The 20800-nt window shown below is 55.9% G+C and overlaps 1 protein-coding gene across 4 annotated transcripts in view; it reads left to right on the top strand.

Annotated features, from left to right (window-relative positions):
• CD82 (CD82 molecule) overlaps positions 1–6335 on the top strand; it is a 50947-nt gene extending 44612 nt beyond the window's left edge. For 2 of the 4 annotated variants that reach the window (XM_082342938.1, XM_082342935.1), the window contains exons 6-9: positions 1463–1564; positions 4502–4711; positions 5016–5099; positions 5416–6335. In XM_082342938.1, the coding sequence (XP_082199064.1) occupies positions 1463–1564; positions 4502–4711; positions 5016–5099; positions 5416–5493 (474 nt within the window). In that variant the 3' untranslated portion in view covers positions 5494–6335. The other 2 variants (XM_082342936.1, XM_082342937.1) reach the window with 2 other exon arrangements.
• Positions 6336–20800: the final 14465 nt, after the last annotated feature.

Below are 20800 nucleotides of genomic sequence, written 5' to 3'. Positions count from 1 at the left end.
GGTGGGGAGCCAGGCCCACAGCTCGAAGGTCGGTCTGGAGGATGTGGGTTCTCTGAGCGCTGCATTCGTGAGGAGCTGGTGGAAGCCCCGTTCACGGACTTCTGAGCCAGGCTCTGAAGGCCCCCGCCTGGAGGCACCCATCCCATCTCCCCAATTCCTCTTTCTCAGCAGCAGAGGACCAGCTGCAGGGCTGTCCCCTCGGTGGCCCTACCCCTCTCGGGCACCTCGCCCCGGGGTTCTGCAGGGACAGCAGGTGACCACGACCAGCCTATCCCTGCTGGGGCACCCGGGGAGGCCCCTGGGCAAAGTCGGCAGGTGGGGCCCAGCCTCTAGGCCGAGGGAAGCGTGTCCGCAGCTCTTAGGGTGGTTTCAGGTTTGCCTCCCTTGCACAGCTGACTTGTTCCTGAAAAGCTGCCGTGGTGAGATCCTCTATTCAGAGCCCCAGTAAGAGGCCTTGGGGGCCGAAGCCCTTTGATCCCTGCACCCCTCGCCTGCCTTCACTGTAAATGACTGTTTTCTCTGTGGGGTTAGTGGAAAGCAGGTGCTTCTCTCTTCCTCCATGGGGTCCCTGGAGTCCCAGCACAGGCGAACTTTGTGGGGCCCTGGTGCGGGGCAGGTGGCGGGGTTACGCACACGTTCCTTATCCGTGCTCGCCACACACTTACTCTGGTCAGTCTGGGTCAGACCCAGTCCCTGCCCCCACAGAGCTGATGTTCCAGTGGGGGAGAGAGACCATAAATCCTGGAAACAGAGGAGCAGGTAATGACGAGACTATGAAGAAAAATATATCATGCTTCCCCTTGTAGGATAAGGAGGGTCTTGGAGGAGATAGAGAAGGGCTGACATTTTCTGGGTGGTCCAGGAAGGCCTTTCTGAGGAGGTGCCATTTGAGTAGAGCTCTAGAGAAAGTGGAAGAGTGAGCTACATTCATATCTGGGGAAAGAGCATCCTAGGCGGAGGGGACAGCAAGTGCAAAGGCCCTGAGGCAGGAGTATGCCTCGCACAAAGACAGCAAGACCTGTGTAACTGAAATAGAGGGAGGACGAGCAGAGGAAACGAGGTCTGGGAAGAGCAGGGCCAGATGGTGTAGGGCCTTGTGGGCTGTTGAGAAGACGGTGGTGTTTCTCCAGAGCGTGGTGAGAGGCCCCTGGATGGGTTTTAGCAGTGACGTGGACAGATTCCCATCTAAAGGGTCATGTGCTGCTGAGTGCTGAGGAGACGGTCAGGTGGGAGTGGTTGACCCTGACCACACTGGGCTTAGCATGGTGACCGGGGGAGGAGGTACCCAGGAAGTACCAGGAAAGTGGAAGTTGGTTGGAATGGGTGACGAAACGCTTTTGAGCTGTGAGCGTGTCCCCAGTGTTTGGGGGGAGCGGGGGAGAGGCAGCTTAAGCGCTTGTGACCAGAGCTGGGGTGCGGGTTTCAGGGAATCTGACCTCGGTCCTCACTCTCCCCTCTGCAGCTGAAGCAGGAGATGGGCAGCATCGTGACCAAGCTCATTCAGAACTACACGGATGGTCACGAGGACAGCCTTCAGGAGGCCTGGGACTACGTGCAAGCTCAGGTGAGGGGACGTGGCAGACTGGCCTCTGTGCGTCTGTGTGTCTGTGGCTGGTCGTCTGTGGGCCTGGGTGTGCCTGACAGACAGAAGATGTTAGCGGTTTGAGTGTCAGTGTGTATCTGTTGGGGGCAGGTTCCTGAGCAGTGCCGCTTCCTGCCACCCCCAGCAGTTCCTCGCCCAGGGGCCCCGGACCCTGGAGGCTGCTCCAGGGCTCACAGTACTCCCCATGTGGCCAGAAGCAGGGGTAGCCCTCGACCCTCTCCTCTCAAGCCGGACTGGGGCGTGCTGGCAGCTCCCCGTGGAGGTTAAGAAGCTGGGTGCCAGAGCTGAGATGCTGACGCAGGTCTGAGTGGAGGCTGCCTTTGGAGAGGAGCCGTGGGAACCTTCAGGGGTGAAAGGAATGTTCTATTCAAATCTTGATCCAGGTGGTGGTTATGCCAATATGGGTGGAAAAGTTCATCAAGCTGAATTTGTACACTTTGGTGTGTGTGTGTATTCCACCTCAATTAAAGCAAAAGAGAGAGACTGACTGACTGATTGACTGACTGACTTACTGACTGACTGACTGACAAAATAACAGACTGACTGGTTGATAGAATGACTGACTAACAGAATGACTGATTGGCTGGCTGACCAACAAGCAGACTGACTGACAGAATGACTGACAAACCGGCTGACAGAATGACTGACTGATTATCTAAATGAATGAATGACAGACTGATGGATGAAACAACTGACGACTGACTGACTGACTGACTGACTGACTGACTGGGTTCCCAGCCTGCCTCGATGATGAACCAATCAGCACACACACAAAGCGCCCTCAGTGATGGGATCCTGACTGCCCCCCTTTGGTGGTCGCAGATGTTGTGTGCCCTTGGCCAGGAGCCGCCCTCTCCAGGCTGCAGCCTCCCCCTCTGTCACAAGAGGGCCCTGCACACAACAATCACTTAGGACCTGCCGGCACTGCCTGCCGGCTGCCTTTGGGGAGGCCTGTGGGATGTGAGGGGCGGGGACAGGACAGCACCAGAAAGCCTGACACCAGGAGAGCGTGGAGACTAGAGATGGGTCTCTGTCCCGGCAACATGGGCATGTCCATCATCTGAGCTGTGAAGAAGGGAGGGTGACACTTTCTGGCCTGCGTGCTTCACAGAGTTTTGGTGACACAGGGGGCCTGTGTCATCTGGAGGGCTCCAGGCGCACAGGAAGACTTTTTTCGTGCCACCTTTGGTTTGATCCGCAGTGGCTGAGACCCTTTGCTAAGATTAGAGGGAGCGGGATGTCCCAGGATGAACAGGTGTCACCCTTCAAGGAGCCTGGGGGCAGAGGCGGGTCCCTGGGGAGGTGATGAGCACCCCGTCATGGGAGGTGGTGGACTGACTTGGGGATTCCTGCAGTACGCAGGGCCTGTAGGTGATTTGATGTCTGTCAGATGCTGCTTGGGATGGTGGTAAGAAAACAGACAGTGAGTCAGGCTCCCAGGGCTGAAATACAAAACTCAGCTACTTCCTGGCCAGGCCTTCTCTGAGCCTCAGTTTCCTCATGTATAAAATGGGACTGTTGACCCATGCTCACGTGAGATGAGCTTATAAAGCCCGAGGCACTTACCATGTGGCATGTGGGTGGTGATGTTTAATCATCAGGCACAACCACTGGGGCACCGGGGGCGTCAGTGCGGGGGGGTCCTGGCGAGCGGGGCTCTGCCTGGTACAGTCGAAGGACCAAGGAGAGCTGCCTCATTTGGATCGGGTGTGGGAGGGCCTGTGGGTGCCCCTCAGAGGTTTGAGGTGCCAGCCTTTCTTGCTGGAGAGGAGGCAGCCAGGAACCTGCAACATAAAAAGTAAATCCTAGACTAGAAACTGTCTGGAGCCGGAGAACGCCTGAGCGTGCCTGGCACGCCCCCTGCTGGCCACCGGGCTGCTGGTCAGGGACTTCCCAGCTGAGATAGGAAGGAAGCAGGTGGGGAAGTGACCTCGTGCTGGGCAAGGTGGCACACAGCTCTCCCATGCTAGCCCTTCAGCCTCCCGGGGGCCCTAGCAGAGTGGCTGTCATCACCCCATTCTCCGGTGAGGAAACCGGGGCTCAGAGAAGTGCAGCGGCTTGCCTGTGCACAGGGCAGGGCCAGAAATTGAAAGTGCCCTCCCCCGACTCTGCTCTGCCTTCCTGGGCATTTCCCGGCACAGGCTTAATCCCTGAGGTCCCAGTCCTGTCGGGAATTCAAGCCCACATGTGATCTGAAGCCTCTCGGGGTCCTCTTCATGAGCCCCATGGAGCCCAGAAAGGCTTTCTGAGCATTCTCTCCTCTAAAAAGGCAGATGTACTGCGTCTCCCCTTTCACTCTGGCAACCAGGAGGCTCAGAGCCAAACCTCAGCTCCAGCATGTTCTCAGAGCCTAAAAGTGGAACTGGCCTTACCTGGGCAATTACTGTGCTCTCCAACCTGGGCTGGATGCCTTGATTGCCTCGTCTCATTTAGTCCTTATAACAGACAGAGTTAGGAATCTTTGTTCCCTCCATTTTGCAGATGGGGAAGTTGAGGTCAGCACTTTGATCAGAGTTGAGTAGCTGGTAGGTGGCAGAAATGGGCTTTGAACCCAGTAGCCTGACTCCAGCCCCCAAACTCTTAGCCGTATGCCATCTGCCCTCCTCACGTCCCGTATACCCTGACCATCTTCTTTCAACTTGACCATCCCTCCTGCTCTGCTTTATATTTTTGCTGATTTTGTTTCCTACTGTTTTCATAGTTTACGGTATATCCTGAGAGCCCCTTTAAATTCCTTGTGGCTCACAAATGCCAAAGTGAAACCTAAACTCTAATCCTGGTGGTTTGGCTGAGACCGGGGTCGGGGGGAGCTAGAAGGGGCAGATCTGAGCTCCTGTCCGGGGAGACCCCAGTTGAGTGGGCGATGGGCTCGAACAGCCTGTCCCCTTCTCTGCCCAGGTGCAGTGCTGCGGCTGGGTCAGCTTCTACAACTGGACAGAAAACGCCGAGCTCATGAGTCGCATCAACATCACCTACCCCTGTTCCTGCGAGAACAAGAGCAAGGAGGACAACAACAGCCTTTTGCCGCAGACGGGCTTCTGCGAGGCCCCCGTTGGCAATGGGACCCAGAGCAGCAACAACCCCGATGACTGGCCTGTGTACAAGGAGGTGCGTGTATGGCCTTCGGGTAGGGCTGGGCTCGGGGCGCAGTGGGTTCAGACCCTCAGTCCCCCCGGCTCGCCGGGGCTGTTGCTCCATCGACCTTTCTTCACTGAGCTGTACCTGCCTTTGATTCATTTGTTTGCTTGTCATTTGCACCTTCATCTATGTTTTCATCAATGTATCCATTCAAGGAACACCCAGACCCCTCTCCGCCGGCCCTCCAGGCTGGGGGTGGCCCCTCCTGGTGATTCTGAGTGATGGGGTGAAGCGGCCCATCGTGGGGTGACGTGGCTGTGTTGTCCACTTGTAGGGCTGCATGGAGAAGGTGCAGGCCTGGCTGCAGGAGAACCTGGGCATCATCCTTGGCGTGTGTGTGGGCATTGCTGTCATCGAGGTCTGGGTCCCATCCCCTCCAACCCTCCCCATGCTGCCCTCCCAGATCGTCCCTGCTCCGCAGACGCCCGGTGCGGGGAGGGGCGGGTTGAGGCGCATCAGCTTCTAGAGGCCCTGCGGCTAGCCTGGCCTGACCACTGCCCCTCGCCGGCCCCTCTGCCGCCTGAACCACAGGCTGGTCCCGAGGCTCTAGTTGAGGATCAGCTTCATCCAGGTCAAGTCCCGTGTGTTGACCTGGACAGCGGGATGCTGCTCTGGGGCCTCTGGGGACCTGGGCAGCCCTGCCTGACTCTGACTCTCGCCCTCTCCCTCAACAGCTCCTGGGGATGCTCCTCTCCATATTCTTGTGCCGGCACGTCCATTCCGAAGACTACAGCAAGGTCCCCAAGTACTGAAGCGGCCGCTGTCCCCACCTCCCTGCCTGTCCCCCAACCTCAGGGCTCCTAGGGGTCTCACTGGCTCCCCCTCCAGGCCTGCCTCCCACCTCACTGCCAAGACCCCTTGTCCGTCCTGTGCTGGCTGGAAGTGGGGGGCGTCCTGGGGCCTGGACCCCTCTCCTTTGCTTCTCTGCCGCCAGCCTTAAGCCCCAGCTCTTCTGTGGCTCCTCCACTCACTGTCCACCAGGGTTGTCTTAGCAACTCCGAGAAAATGCTCCCTGCACAGGTGGGCTGGGCTTCTACCTGCCTCGGGGGCTGTGTACATTGTACGGGAGAAAGTGTATTAAAAACTTGGGGGTGGGGTGGATAAGGCACCCTGGGCTGTCAGGTGACTGCCCACTGCGTGGGTCAACTTTGTTTCCACTGCGATGCTTCTGTCCTCGCTTTTCACAGTTTCGTTGAGGTAGCGGGAGAGGGAGGCTTTAGCTGACATGAGGAGCAGCACCCCTTCCCCAGCCTGAGCCAGCCCCACCCAGGCAGCTCAGATCAGTCTGGGCCGTGCTGTGGGAGCAGTGCCTAGGTGAGCTGGGCTGGAGCGGGGCTGCCTGGGCCAGAGGGTCTGGACTGGCCCTGGGCCGCTTAGGGAATCAGAGGGGTGAACCCGCCGGGTGTGGCGCAGAGCTGGCCCTGCATTCTCCAGGACCCTGAGCTGTCCAGAGAAGCTAGAGGATGCTTCTTCCTGTCCTCTGTCCCCCGGGGAATGGGTGGGTAAGGCTGTGCCTTGTAGGGGAGTGGGGAGGGGCCCTGTGTACAGTTCTGTAAAACAGAGATGACTGATTATTAAAGAGGATTTGTAACAATCCAGCCTGCCATGGTGGGGATGCTGCTTCCCTGGGTTGGGGGAGGACCAAAGGGCAGAGGTAATGTTAACAGAGTGGCTGGGTCTGCAGGAGAGAGTTGTGGGCGCCTCACTGCTGTCTCCAGGGCCGGGGGCCCTTTGGGGGCATCTCTGGTCCCCTGTTCAAGCTGGGACCATGAGAAGTGTGACGCCTGGCTCTTGTCCATTTGCCTGGCTGCCGGCGTGGCTGGGGTTTGATTTGTGTGTTCAAACAGGTGTAGATGGTACCCCTAGGTTCCGGCCTCCGAGACCAGGGTACAGGTGCCCCTGGGCTGGCCGCGGGGGTGGATCAGTGAAGCCACAGAATAAACTCCGCCTCTTTCTAGAGCATCTGTTTTTCACAAAGGAAGGAAACATTTTCATATTAAAGAAATGTGATGGAGTAAGATGTGCAGAATTCAGGAGGTTTTTAAAGATGCAAGATGAGACTTTAAAGGAAGCTCTTACTTGTGCACAGGGGTGAGCCCCAGCACACCCCCTGCCCGGCATCACGAAGCCCAGAGGAGGTGTTCAGATGCTCTGCTATCACGGCGGCTTTAGGACGTATGATGGAGGAAGTTTCCTGGGGTGGGGAGGGGGGATGTGTGGTGGGTAAGGAAGGCTGGCAGAACGGCCAGTCTAGGGTGGCACTTGTTCTGCCATCTCCGACTTCTCCGGGGCCCTGGAGGCAGAGGAAGGGGCCGGTGGGGGACTTGTCTCCCTGAAGTGGGGCGAGAAGTGTGGTGGAGGTGTTTCAGAGGGACCCACCAGGTGGCACTGCTGCCCCAGCCTTGGAGCTGGTGGAACCCAGAGTTGTTGCCAGGTCACTCCAGGTGCCTCACCAGCTCCAGGCCTGTGGGTCTCTCAGTCGGGTGGGTTGGTGAAAGTGCAGATTCCAGGGCTCAACAGATCTGGGCTGGGGAGAAGGAAACTGCATCTTTAGCAGCCCTCCAAGGTAATTCCTGAATCAAGTTGCTTTAGTTTCTCAGGCTCTGAAAAGATGTAGCTACAGATGCTCCCCAAAGAGAGATGGGCTGGAGGGTGGACCTGGGAAAGATAGCCCTTGTCTATACAGGAAGGAGGGAGGGGGTACACCTTAGAGACAGTCTAATTCTTGATCTGAACCCAATTAACTTCTTGCAAGAGGCTTTCTGCGGCTAAAATCCAGGGCAAACCCGCTTTCTGGCCTGTGGGAGGTGCCGGGCACAGCCCTGGGCTGAAAAAACCTTAAACTCCAAGGGGCTGTTCACCGCAGTCGGGGACTCTCCCTGGAGCTCTTACCAAGCTCAAGAGGGCTGAGGGCTCTGAGTGAAGCTGTTCCAGCTTATTTATGATCTGCCTCATTCCACAAAGGAAATACATCTAATAAAATATAAAAACTTAGAGAAAAATAAATTTATGAAGAAGTATTGACTTGGGTGAAATAAACACAAGTTTATTTGATTTGCACAACCTGTTGATGGCAAACGCACAGTGAGGGGCTGCAGGAGGTGGGCGCTAAGGAGCCCGGGTCCCTGTAGGCAGTGGCGGGAGAGTCTAGGTGGCCAGACGGCAGCGCTTCCCTGCCCTTCAGTGACGCCTGTGGCTGGGGCCCCTAGTGGGATACCTGGAAAAGTAGGTGTGAGGGTGTTGGGTGTTGCAGACAGGGGTCTCTGCCCGGGCGCTTTCTCAGGATCCATCAGGACCCAGGAGTTGGGGACGACACCAGGGTGGGGCTCGCAATCAGATGGGCACAAGGAAGCCTCGGGCCCCTTTCTTCCCCATGCACAACTCTCCTCCACCCTCCTCGTCCTGGGTGGAAGAATGGGGGAGCCAGGATGGTCCAGGAAGCCCAGAGCCCCTTCCCCAAAGAGCCACAGCAGATGTTAGCTGGCTGAGAACACAGCGTGACATCTGGGCGGGTCAGGCCCCGATGCCTGGGGCTCTGGGGCTGAGGCGGGGAGTCTCAAGAAGGTGGGGGGTAAGCGAGACCTGAGGTAACTCCTGTCCCGGCCACCTGCTGACCTCTGACCTAAATGGGACCTTGGCTACCTCCCTCTCGAGTGGGTGAAGGGGAGGGATGGGGGAGTATAGAAGGTTCTACCTGGCCTCTCCTCGCGGGCCCTGTGCCACAGAGAGCAGGAGTGGGTTCAAAACTGTGCCCGAAAATATTTTAGAGAAGACAGAGAAGATGTCATAAGTGATTAGGGGGTGGGCTAAATCCCGCAGCCGGCTTCCTCTGGCATGCCCACCTCCTGAGGCACGTGCTGGCCTGGCAGCTGGAAAGTGCCAGAACCAGGCCTGGAACAGCATGGAGCGGACTCTAAGGACCTCCTCCTGCCTCCACAGCCTCCCTCTGCCCCAGATTTCCTGGCATGACCCCAGGGTTGTGTTGTGAAACCTGGTCACCATCGCCCTGAGCCTGCTGGCCGGTCACTCCTACCTCCTGGGAGGACCGAGTTTCTCCACCCGCTTCTGCCCCAGGCCCGTGAAATTCCACAGGGAGGTGCTGTGGACCGGCTTCTCTAATTCCCAGCTGGCCCCGAGAGCTGGTCACGTGTCCACAGCGGCCTAGGGCTTCCAGCCTCTGAACTCCCTCCCTGGCGGCCGGGCCAGCTGAGCTGCTGCCAGGCCTTCTGTGGGGTGGGGCCACCCCCGGGCCGCTGTCTCTCCCACCAAGGTCCAGGCCAGGGCACATGCCATTCTGAGGACTGGCCAAGGGTTCCACGGTGCCTGGCTGCTGAGCCCCTGGGGCCAGGCAGGAGGCCTAGGTGGGCGCCAGCTTGCTCTCTGGGTTTTGGGGGAGCCAATGGCAGTGCCCAGGAAGTGTCCAGGAGGCTGGAGCTGTGTGGCAGGGACACTGACCAATGGGAATGGAAGCCCGACTTGAGCTGGAATAGGGTCCTTCTGTGTGGATTGGTGGGCGGTGCAGGGCCACCTAGGGGCTGGCCCGGGGGGATTGTCATCCACCAGTAGAGAACTATTTCAGTGTTTTTTTTTGTTTTTTTTTTTTAATTAATTAATTAATTTATTTTTGGCTGTGTTGGGTCTTCGTTTCTGTGCGAGGGCCTTCTCCAGCTGCGGCAAGCGGGGGCCACTCTTCATCGCGGTGCGCGGGCCTCTCACTGTCGCGGCCTCTCTTGTTGCGGAGCACAGGCTCCAGACGCGCAGGCTCAGTAATTGTGGCTCACGGGCCTAGTTGCTAGGCGGCATGTGGGATCTTCCCAGACCAGGACTCGAACCCGTGTCCCCTGCACTGGCAGGCAGATCCTCAACCACTGCGCCGCCAGGGAAGCCCTATTTCAGTGTTTTAATAACTGGCATGGCTGTATGGGTGAGTACTGCTGGACGTCACCCCTGTGTGCGCGTGCGTGCGCGCGCACGCACGCACACACACACACACACACACTCACACACACACAGGGGCCCTGAAACCCCCTGAACTCAGTCCATTCCCGGGTGGGAAGACTCCCAGCTCTTCTCTGCTCAGACTAAGCTGTGGGTGGCCAGCCAGTGGTAGGCAGGAAAGGCCAAATGTCTGCCAGCCTGGAACATTCCAGGACAGGCAGAGCAACCCACCGCCGACCCCAATCCTGCCTGTTTCAGGGCAGAGCCTCCTCCAGGCCCTGCCCGGGGGTCTTCCAGGTGAGCAAGTCCCCCAGGCCAAGAAGCAGTGAAGGGGGTCACCGTGACACTGGAGTGGCCAGCAACCAGCCCTTCTTTTGGGCCAGGACTGCCACCACCTCCTTCCCCTGCAGAGGGACAGAGACCTGTTACCACACTGCCTCAGGGAGAATATCCCGCTGCTCCCCGGGGTCTTTGGAACCTGTGGGCTAAGGCTCATTCATTCATTCATTTATTCATGCCATGAATACTTAATGGCCACCTGCTATGTGCCAGGCACTGTTCTAGGCTCTTGAGAACACGGCTGTGAAGACACCTACATGGCACTTGTGTTCTGGTGAATGTAGGGAGTCTTGTACACTCACCTGCACACACCTACATGTGCATGCACACAACCGCCAGCTGCTGACAGCACGGTCCCTGCTGAGTGTTGCTTGGGACCCCTGGGGCCCATCCAAGGCCTCTGGCATCCTGTGGAAGGAAGTAGAATAATGAACAGCGAGTGGAACAAACAGGAAAGGGGGTGGAAGGCTCATCACTCAGCCCCCTCCGCTCCAGTCACACTTCACAGGAGTCAGCCATTCCCCTGGCAGCCCCCTTTCCAGCCGAAACCAAATAAAAGCAAAACACCTCCTGGTCTTGGGGGGTGATGGGCCCAGTGATTTCACCTCTCTTAGTCTCATCTGTGAAATGGGGACTCTAATTCCTAACTCCCAGGGTTATCGTGGGAATCAAATGATGTAAGGTACATAATGAGCTACTTCCCGTGCCGCCTATTCCCATGACTGTCCTTGGCCTCAGTGGGATTCCTCATCCCCTTGGGGTGGGCCTCCTTGGACCGGAACGGGCAGGTTGCAGCCTCCGGCCCAGGAACTGCTGGTTGGTCCAAGAGGTGCTGCCAGCAGGAAGGAATCTGTGTCCAGACCCCTACCCGGTGGGGCGGAGCCTCCCAGCTTCTGGGGAAGGTGCAGCGGGTAGGAGGGGCCGGTAGAGGGCAGCGAGCTATGAGCGCCCCCCACCCCAGCTGCCCCCTCTGAAGTCACTTCCCCAGCACCTGCCTTCTGGGCTGGGGGAACGTCAGGCCCAGAGCCAAGCTCCCTGCTCGCTCACTAACGTTACCTCGGATGCCTCAAGCAGCGCCCTCTGGGAACAAGAGTGGGCTTCCTGCAGGATGCTGGGGGCGTAGGGGCATCGGCAGGAACAGCTGCAAGTACAGAGGGGCTGGCGCGAGGGAAGGATGCAAGGTGGGAGCTGGAGAGGCCCCAGCAGCCTCCGGGGTTCGGGGGGAGCGGGGGCGGGAAGGGGCTGATGGCAGCTGACAGGAGTGGAGCGGTCTGGCCTCTGCCTTGCATCACACACCTGGGTGAGCCCACTCTGGGGCTTCCAGGGGGACAGCGGCCCTCTTGGTGATGGTCCCTGGGGGACTCAGGGTCTTGGGCGCCCGGAGGTGTCCCTGTCCTGGGGTCTGCTAGGATGAGAGGACAGGGCCAGGCTCACCCGGGAAGCCGCAGAGAGGAGGTCGGGAGGGCGAGGGTGAGAAGGATGCTGTGAACAGGACCCCGGCCGGCGGCGGAGCTGGGAGTAAGAGCTGGGCCAACTCTGCAGGGCAAGGCGTGACTTGACGGGGCAGGCGGGGAGGCAAGAGGAGAGAGGGCGGGCAGCCAGCAGGTGTGCGGACCAGGCGCATCTCCCTGGCACCTGCTTCCTTCCCAGTCAACATCACCGTCACAGCAGCCGCCATGTACTCAGTGTCAACCTTTACCCTTCACACCCCAGCACAGTAGACGCGCCCTATGGTTGTGGAAACTGAGACGTGGAAAACCTAAGTCGCTTGCTGCAGGCCTGCCCCACTGCACGAACCCAGGAGGAGTCATTCACATTGTAGTCTAAATAAATGGCTCCCCCTGGAGGTGGCAGTGGACAACCAGTACCACTGCACGTGACCACCTTGTGTCCACGGTCACACGGTAAGCTGAGGAGCTGGGATTGGCCCCCAGGCCTGTGGCTCTGTGTTCATGGCTCTTTCTACTAGGCCTCAAGGCCAATGGGAATAAAGACCCCTGGTTCAGAAAAAGAGTAGAGGAGGTAAGCCTTCTGTGAGGAGGCTCAATGCAATTAAATCCAACTTTTCATCCATCCATCTGTGCAATAACTATTGGGCACCCACTATGTGCTAGTCTCTGTGGAAGGAATCGGGGTTCGCCATCATCCCTGATATGGTGGAGCTTACAGTCTAGGGTGGGGCACAGGCCATAAATACAAACATAAACTGGAAAATGTGCCCCCTATCGGGGACATATGACCAAGACACTGTCTCTGCCTGCCAGTAAATGCACAGAGGATGGAAGAAGCCTGTCCCCAGACTGCCCATCTGACCTGACGTCCTCATTGCCTGGAGCACTGCAGGGCTGCCACTCTACCAGGAGGCTGGCCGACCCGAGAGGATGCACAGGAACCAATCAAAATGTGAATGCAAATGAGAACCAGGTACCCCCTACCCACAAGGGGAACTGACATGCCCTCCTGTCCTGGCAACGTGGGCAGGAGGAGCTATCTGTAGCTTACGATGGTCTAAAACACCTCGTCAGAGATAAGTTCAATGAGTTTATTTAGCATACAGCTGGGGCTGCCCTGTGGGGAGGGACAGAGGACACATGTATGTCCAGGTGTGCTGTGTATATTTCCTTCCCCTGAGGACTGAGGGGACAGGGACTCCGTAGAGTTTCCATGGGGGATGCAGGTCATCAGGTTCCCGTGACTCCATGAATGGGATGCATGCGGCTGGCCCTGTGCAGAGCCTGGGCTCCACCTCCTAAGGGTGCAGGCATTTGAAGGTGGCAACCTGGCTCTGACCGGGGCTGGGGCATGGAGCAGTGGAGCCATCTGAGAAAGCACCAGACTTTGCTGCTGGTGTCGCAGGGCAGAGCAGGTAGCTGAGGTGGGGTCGCTGCGCTGTGAATCAAGAGACCTGGTTCCTGTCCCAGAGGTCCCCTCATAGGCTGCACTGTGTGGTCAGTTGTTTCCAGAAATGGTCACGCTCTCCCCCTTCCTGTGTCAATGCCCTTTGCACCATCACCGTGCAGCTAGCTCCCCCCCTGCCCTGCCCCCGAATCTTGACTGGCCTTGAGAATTGCTATGGTGAATGGGATGTTGGGGAAGGGACAGCAGGCCAGATCTGAGCCCAAGCCTCAAGAAGTTTTGTACACTGCCACTCTCTCTCTCTCAAAACCCTGCCACTGCCCAGTGAAGAAGCCCAGGTTGGCCTGCTGGAGGATGAGAAGCATCCTCTCAGTCACCTCATAACCCCAGCTGGTAGCCAGCATCCCCTTGGAAGCAGAGCTGCCCAGCTCACCTCTGGCCAGCCACAGATGCAAGAGGAGAGCCAAAGAATCACCCAGCTGAGCCCACCTAAATTGTTAATGTGCTAAACAGAATCGTGAGCTAACTAAATGGTGGTTATTTTAGGCCCCTAAATTTGGGGGTAGTTATTACACGGCAATAGCTAACTGATACAGTGATGAGCTTAGGTAATAATAATGATGGCTACCATTTGTTGAGCCTACTGTACACCAGGCCCAGTACCAAGCTCCCGACATAGATCACCTCATTTAATCCTCCTAGCAACTCTGAGCATTGGTATTCAGATATTTGCTTTACAGACAAGAAAACTGAGACTCGGGGAAGACATGGGCCTCATCCAAGCCTGCCTGAACGGCCGGTGGCAGAAGCAAGATTGGAACCTAAAGTCTGTTTTCATGGACTCAGTTCTGAATCTCCTTCCTAGATGAACCTCAGTGTCAGAGCAAGCCAGTAGCCCTTGAGACCATAATGTATTCTGCACACAGGAGCTGACATCATTAAGAATGTTCTCAGCCTTCCATTCCCCCAGAATTATGCCATGTCTCACCCTGCTCCTCTCTCACCCCAGCCAATACCTCTAATTCCCATGTGTTTTAGAAAGACAAAGGTACAGATGTTGGGGTCATTTATTTCTTTTTTATTCAACCTCCTATTTAATCAGAAAATATTTATTGAGGGTCTGTCATGTGCCTATTTCCATAGCATTCTTTTTCTCATGACATTTCCTGGACCCCTATTGTGTGGCAGGCCCTCACTTAGTACATGTAATCCTTACAGCAACACTGGGGTAGTTAAGGTCATCCCCACTTTACAGATCGGAAAGCTGAGGTTCCAGAGAAGTAAAGTGGCCACCCTGAGGCCACCTAACTAGTAAGTGGCTGAGACATGATTTTATTCCAGATTTGGCTGAGTTCAGGATGGTCCTCTTCTTACTCTATCACCATAGCTGTGGCTTTTTTAAAAAAGACTTTTTTGAAATTTACCCTGGGCTCTGAGTATGGCAGATAGGGGACTGGGAGGCTGAGACAAGAAAGAAAGCATAGTGGGGTGCTGGAAAATGTTCCCTAACTCCAAGAGCTGCCAGGCACCCTGCCACAATGCTCAGGCCCAGGTAACCCTGTGAGCGGTAGCAGGCCAGGAAGGAGGGAGCGTGTGCTGGTGGGGTGGAGAGACAACCACAGCCTCCATCTTGCTCCCCTGTGTCCACAGCTGACAAATCCCAGCCCTCCTTCATCCCCCGCCCACCAGCCCCTCCCCTCTGCTTAGCTGCTGGACCGCAGCCATCTTCCAGCACCAGGCACCGGGCACAGTGCCCTGTTCCTCCTGGCTGAACTGTTTACAAACAGGGAATTCAGGGACGGTCCAGGCTGTCTCCTCCTCCCAGGGTGATTACACTCCCAGGCTGGGGGCTTAGCCGTAGGCCTTCAAAGTTTGCCAGAGCCCTGTTCCCACCAAGGCTGTCTCCTCCAGGCTGGCAGCAGGCCTCACCTAGCTGCCCTGGTCGATCAGAGTCTAGCTGCAAGGAGCCTTCGCGTGGCCCAGGTGTGTCTGCAGGAGCAGGAAGGGTACAGAGATACTAGGCTAGGAGCCCTGAGGGTCTTCTCGGCGATGGCGGGGATTTCATACCCCACAACTACACGTGGCTCTCTTCCCCTGGCTCAACTTGGGTGCCAGGAAGATCCCTGCACTAGGGGCCCCCACTGGCTGAGAGACCGTCGACAAGTCACTCTGTCTCTCTGGTCCTCCACCTCTTCATCTTTAAACTGGACAGAGAGCGCTCAGAGCCACATACACACAGAAGCTAAAACCAATGTTTAGCAAGTGCTCAGAACTTCACGCACAGTATCTTAGTTATTTTTCCAAACAACCCTAAGACCGAAAAATTCTTAGCATCCTCCCCATTTACGGGTGAGAAAACTGAGGAGGCTTGACGAGGTTAAGTAGCTTGCCCAGAGTCACACAGCTGGCAAATGGGTGGCCACAGGGCATTTGAACTGAGCCACCCCAATTTCCAGCACAGGGGCTCGGCCTCATGGCCGCTGGCCTCCCTTCTGGGGGAGGTACCATTTGCAAATGCGTGGACACCCTGCCAGATTCATCAGCTGCTGGGCAGGTGGCCCTCCCACGCTTACTTGCCTGGTGCTCTGGACTGTTGCTGACCCTGTACTCCCTGAGCGCCCTGAATTCCTCTGTTGTGCTAGCGCGCTCAGAAACGAGTCCGCTTCGCCTGAAACAATCTCCCTCTGGTCTCCTGTCGAGCCCTGCTCCTCCTTCAGGTCAGCCTTCAGGGAGTTTCCCTGACCACACCCCCTAATGACATTGGTGGCCTTGCTCTGCTCGCCCACGGCCCTCTCCTCCCAAGGCTAGATAGCACGGCCTCCTGGCTGCCCACACATGGGCCACGGGTTCAAATCCAGACCCTGCCCTCCTGAGCTGTGTGACCCTCAGTGAGTGGGTTAACCTTCTGTTTCTTCCTCTGAAAAATGAGCTTAATAATAGTCCCACCTCAAAGGGTTGCTGGAAGGACTGAGTGAGTTAGCACATGTGCAGGCATAGAACTGCTGCCCAACAAGGAGCAGACTCTCAGTGCCGGATACGGGCACTGTTTCCCCATTGGAGCTCTGGTGACAGTAAATTGGAATTGCTGGTTAAAGTTTGTATCTTCTGTTGAACTCTAAGTTCTTGGAGGGCAGGGGGCTTCTGGCTTGTTCTTTGCCGTGCCCCCAGCTTGGAACACAATGCCTGGCACAGACAGGCATTTGATGCATATTTGTTGAATGAATGGATATAATGTAATTTCCATGCCAGAATGAAATAGGGTGATGCAGAAAAGAACTCAGGCAACGATCCTTTGAGTAGTGCCCCATACTTGCCTGATTTAACGATCACTTGAGTCTCTTCTTAGCGATGGAAATTTCCAGGCCCCACGGTTGGGGCAGAAGGTACAGAGCTAGGGAGAGGAGAGAGAGGAGGGAGGAGAGGTGAGTGAGGACCAAGTGATTGAGGATTTGGGAGGGTGTCAGAGGAGGGAGCCATGATCCCATTTGTACCTTGAAGAATAACTCTGGTTGCTGTGTGGAAAGCAGGTTGGAAGGGCTTGATTAGGGTCAGGGAGACCAGTAGTCCGAATAAGAGGTGTCGGCAGCCTGGACCATTTGGAGCAGGGGAGATGGAAGAGGGTGACCAACCATCCTGGTCTGCCTGGGACTGAGGGATTCTCTGGGATGTGGGATTGTCAATGCTAAAACCTGGAAAGTCCCAGGCAAACGGGAAGCCTTGGTCACTCCAAGATGGGTGAGTCCCCAGAGCAAGGGGGCCGATTGGGGTTAGAGAGGAAGGGTCAGAGAAGGTTCGCAGGTTCCAGCTTGGGCAACTGAATATGATGAAGGAACATTTACAAGCTTGGGAACCTGGAGGAGGGGCATGACTGGGAACAGATAAGGGGTCATGATGAACAGGAACTTGGGCAGAAAACAGGTTTTCGACGTGCCATGTTGAGGGTGTAAATGGGTCAGGTGGCTAGAGAGGAGGAGAGAGATTTTGTCAAAAGGACTTCTTTAGAGGGAGATCTGGGGGTGCTTGAATTTCCGACCCCTGTGAAGGGGGGAGAGGTGGAACTACTCACCCTTCCTTCTGGCATGGTGAGAGGCTTCCCAGGGGACCATACGAAGATGGTCACGTGTGTCTCCAGTAGGTTGGCACATAGTGGCCCAGACGTAGTTGGCTCCCACCAGGGGAATCTAAAAGGGCCAGAAAACGGCTGCTACCTGCTAGGGATGAGCAGAATGGCCCAGGACCCCAGAGCTTGTCCAGGACACACGTGTGTTTTCTGTGGTCCACACACGGGCCTGGTCTGCTGAGGTGTTTTACAAGACACGGAACATCACCACCATCATCGTCATCATCATCATCACCATTATGTGGTCTAGTAAATTCGAGAAACAATAAACAGAGAGTCTGTGTGGCCCTGGAGAGCCTGAGGTTGACTGGGGAGCTGCCACATGGAGAAGGCACATGCCCACGTCGTGAGAGGTGGAAACAGGGCCTGAGGACCCTCAGAGTCAGTCCTACCCTCTGCAGGGCCCCATGAGCAGAATCCAGCTCAGAAAGGGACCAGTGAAATAAAACCTTTCCTTCCCTCGACTTCTGCCTCTTCCTCTCTAGGCTCTGGCAGCCTCTGAAACTCAAAAACAAGATGAGGGAAGAGGGCAGAGGAGCAAGGGCCCATGCAGGGGTGAAGGAGGGTCTAACGCCCCTCTCCAGCTCGCAGACAGCGGGGGACAGCAAGGGCAGGAGTATTAAATCTAAACCAAGTTCAAAGGTGTGACTCTTACCTGGGACCAGATGCTTTGAATTGTTCGCTTGACTTCATGTTTGCAACTTAAAGTGACCTAAGAATTTTTGTCCCCTAACGGAAGACAGAAAACTAGAGGAACTGCCTGAGTTTTCGTCCAGGCATGGGGGAAGAACTTGCTCCCATGAAGAGATTGTAAAGAGACATCAGGAGACAAGAGTAAAGCTGCTTCCCACGTCCGCCCCATGAGTCCAGCTTGTCCCAAGTGCTCACTGGCTTCTGTCCTCATGGGTATGAATTTGTCTCCCCTCCCAGAATGCGAACTGCTTGTGGGCAGGCCCTTTGTCGGATTCACCTCCGTTCCTCTGGCTCCTGGCCACCCTTGGATGTTAACTTCCTCCCTGCCTTCCACCTGACCCTGAGCACTCAGAAAGGATGGCATCTGGCACCTGTGAGAGGCTAGCCCAAGGCTTCATAAAAGTAGACAGAGATTCAGCCCATCCCTGCCGCCATCTTCAAGTGTCAGTCACATAAATCAGACAGCCCATCACACAGTGCAGAGAATGAAATGGTCAGGCCATCAGATAGTAGAGCATCGATCAGGGGATGTCTGGCTGCCAGCCTTGCCAGACAGACAGACCATCACTCCACACTCAATCCGATGTGGACACTCCCTTCTGGAGTCCCCTCCCAAGACTCTGGGAATTCTCCTTTCCCGGAGACCCCCTGCCCAGGAGGCCTGGTCCTGGGTGCTCGTGGCAGGGTCCCCATTCCCGATCACCAGCTTGACAGCCTCTTGGCCGCTGGCCCCAGTGCTGTCCCTCCTCCCCCCTCCCTCCCAAGGTGGGAGCTTCAGGTCTGCCAAAGTATTACTGAGAGGGCGGTGATGTCACCCTCCCGAGTCCCACCCCACCCCAGCCAGCTTACCCTTCACCCTTGGCTGCCCCTGAGAGTATAACACATCCTGGGTGGGTGGGGGAGGGAGCTGTGCCCTGGGTCCTCAGCCCTGGGCTCAGCGTGCTCAGGCTGCCTTGTCTCCCCTCCGAGCTGGAGGCTTCTCTGTCTGGCTGGAGCAGTCATGGTCCTGAAGGCAGAGCCATCAGATACAAATACACACTCAGGCTCCTACACTCACCAGCTGGGCGGCCCTGGACAAGTAACTTTATCTCCTTAAGCCTCATCTCTAAAACGAAGATAGCCATCAGACTTGCCTCGCAGGAAGATTGTGAGGCTTAAAGGAGGTCATGTCCATCAAGGTCCTGCCCGGGGGAAGGGGAACTTTGGGCCGTCTTGGTTGCCAGTGGGATGTTTATTCCTAAGTCCGCAAGGTCCATTTCAAAGTTAAATGTCTGGTCCTTTGCTGTCATGGCCATCTGCGGGACAAGGACCTCCCACCCATGCTTTCAACACCCACCTCCTGGCACCACAGCAGCCGTCCCCAGTGTGAGGCACGGCCACGTGTGCAAATTCCCGGCACCGGACCCGCTCTGGTTGCAGGAGCTCCTGCTCCTCAATGGGAGCCAAGGCTACAATACCAGCACTGGCTCTTCATCCTTCCCATCAAGGGGATTGTGACTCCCGAGCAAATACCTGGATGGAGGTTTTATTCAGGAATGACCCTGAAACACAGTGAGGCTCTTAATCCCCACCCCCTGCCACCTGGGACCCAGAATTCGAATGCAGAGGGCGGCTGGCTTGGCAGGGAGAGGGGAGAGCCTCCCCGTCCCTCCCGCTGGGAGATCGCTCTCCCACGTCGCATCCTCTGGCTGCCCCTGGAGTTCTCCAGGGAGGAGATCCCCCAGGCTGCCCCAGCAGGTGCCAACCAGCCAGCACCTCTCAGCTGTGTCCCCCAGGATGCTAGTCCTGCAAGGTGCTTCATCAGATACACACCCACACATGCCACCGCCACCACCACCACCAGTAAAATAATGGTAGTGAGGGTATGTGGTTGAGTAAATTCGGCAAGCAAGGCAAAAAACCTTCCCCACCTCCCCCCATCTACCCAACCTCACCTTAGCTTTTCATGGTGAACACTTTAAGTTTCTGTTATAAAAATAACACATGGTTACAGTAAAAAGCTCACACGATGGAGACAAATATAAACTGAAGATAAAGTTCCTCCGTTCACTCAGGGTTCAGCTCATGTCCCCTCTTCGGATGCCTTCCCTGGCCGCTCTAATTAGATAGTCCCCCACCCCACGTTATGCTCTGCTGTCCTCACCCAGCTTTGTTTTCCTTCATAGCACAAAACACCACCTGACACTGTGCTATGGATCGTTTAGCATATAGGTTTGTCGTCTGTACTTCGCTAGACTGGCAGCTTCACGACGGCAAGGATTTCTGTCTGCTTTGCTCTTCTTCGCTGTGTCCCCAGTGTCTAGTACAGAGCCAGGCATACAGTAGATGCTCAGTTAATATTTTTGAGTGGTAAATGAATGAACGAATGAGCTCTGGTATTAAAAAACAGCACAACATTGTAAATCACCTATACTTCAGTAAAAAAAATGGCTTTACCTTTTTCCCTTCTCCTTTGGTATTTGTCAAACTCCTCTGACATCCATAACACTAATCTTGTAGAAGAGGTGACTTTCAGAGTATACTTTGGGAACTAGTGCACACTCAAATCACACATCTAGCTCCCCTTTCCCCATGCTAACGTCTGGAGCCTTGGCTTTCCTAGTGGGAAGGTAACACACAGGCAGTCGTGATTATGTACGTTACCAGCTGGCATTCTGATTTATACATCATCCTTTGGGAGGTGGTAGGTGTGAATCAGCGTCCATGAACCTGATCAACTCTGGATCATTGAGAAGTTTGGATTGAGGGTTTAATTGTGGTTATTACCAAAGAACACGTCACCTAATGGCAGCCAGTATAGGTGACCTTCAGGATGGCTCAAGTAATTTCCATTTGAGCTTTTCCGTCTGGATGCTGCCACTGGTTTCGTCCTCCCTTGCACTTAGAGGCAGCTGGAGCACAGTGGCTGAGTGCATGGATCTGGAGCCAGAGTCCCTGGGCTAAAATCTCCGTTTCCGCACTGCTAGCTGTGCAATGGTCGACACATTAATTAACTTCCCTACACCTCAGTTTTCTTTTCTGTAAAAGGGGATAATAATAGTACCTATATACAGGGTTGTTAAGAATATTAAGTGAGTTTATATATGTAAAATGCTTGGGCTCTTCAAGTCATA

This window comes from Balaenoptera borealis (assembly GCF_965194805.1).
Source record: "Balaenoptera borealis genome assembly, chromosome: 11".
Taxonomy (NCBI): domain Eukaryota; kingdom Metazoa; phylum Chordata; class Mammalia; order Artiodactyla; family Balaenopteridae; genus Balaenoptera; species Balaenoptera borealis.
The sequence above is the reverse complement of the archived record's forward strand: the minus strand, read 5'-3'. Positions and strand labels throughout refer to the sequence as shown.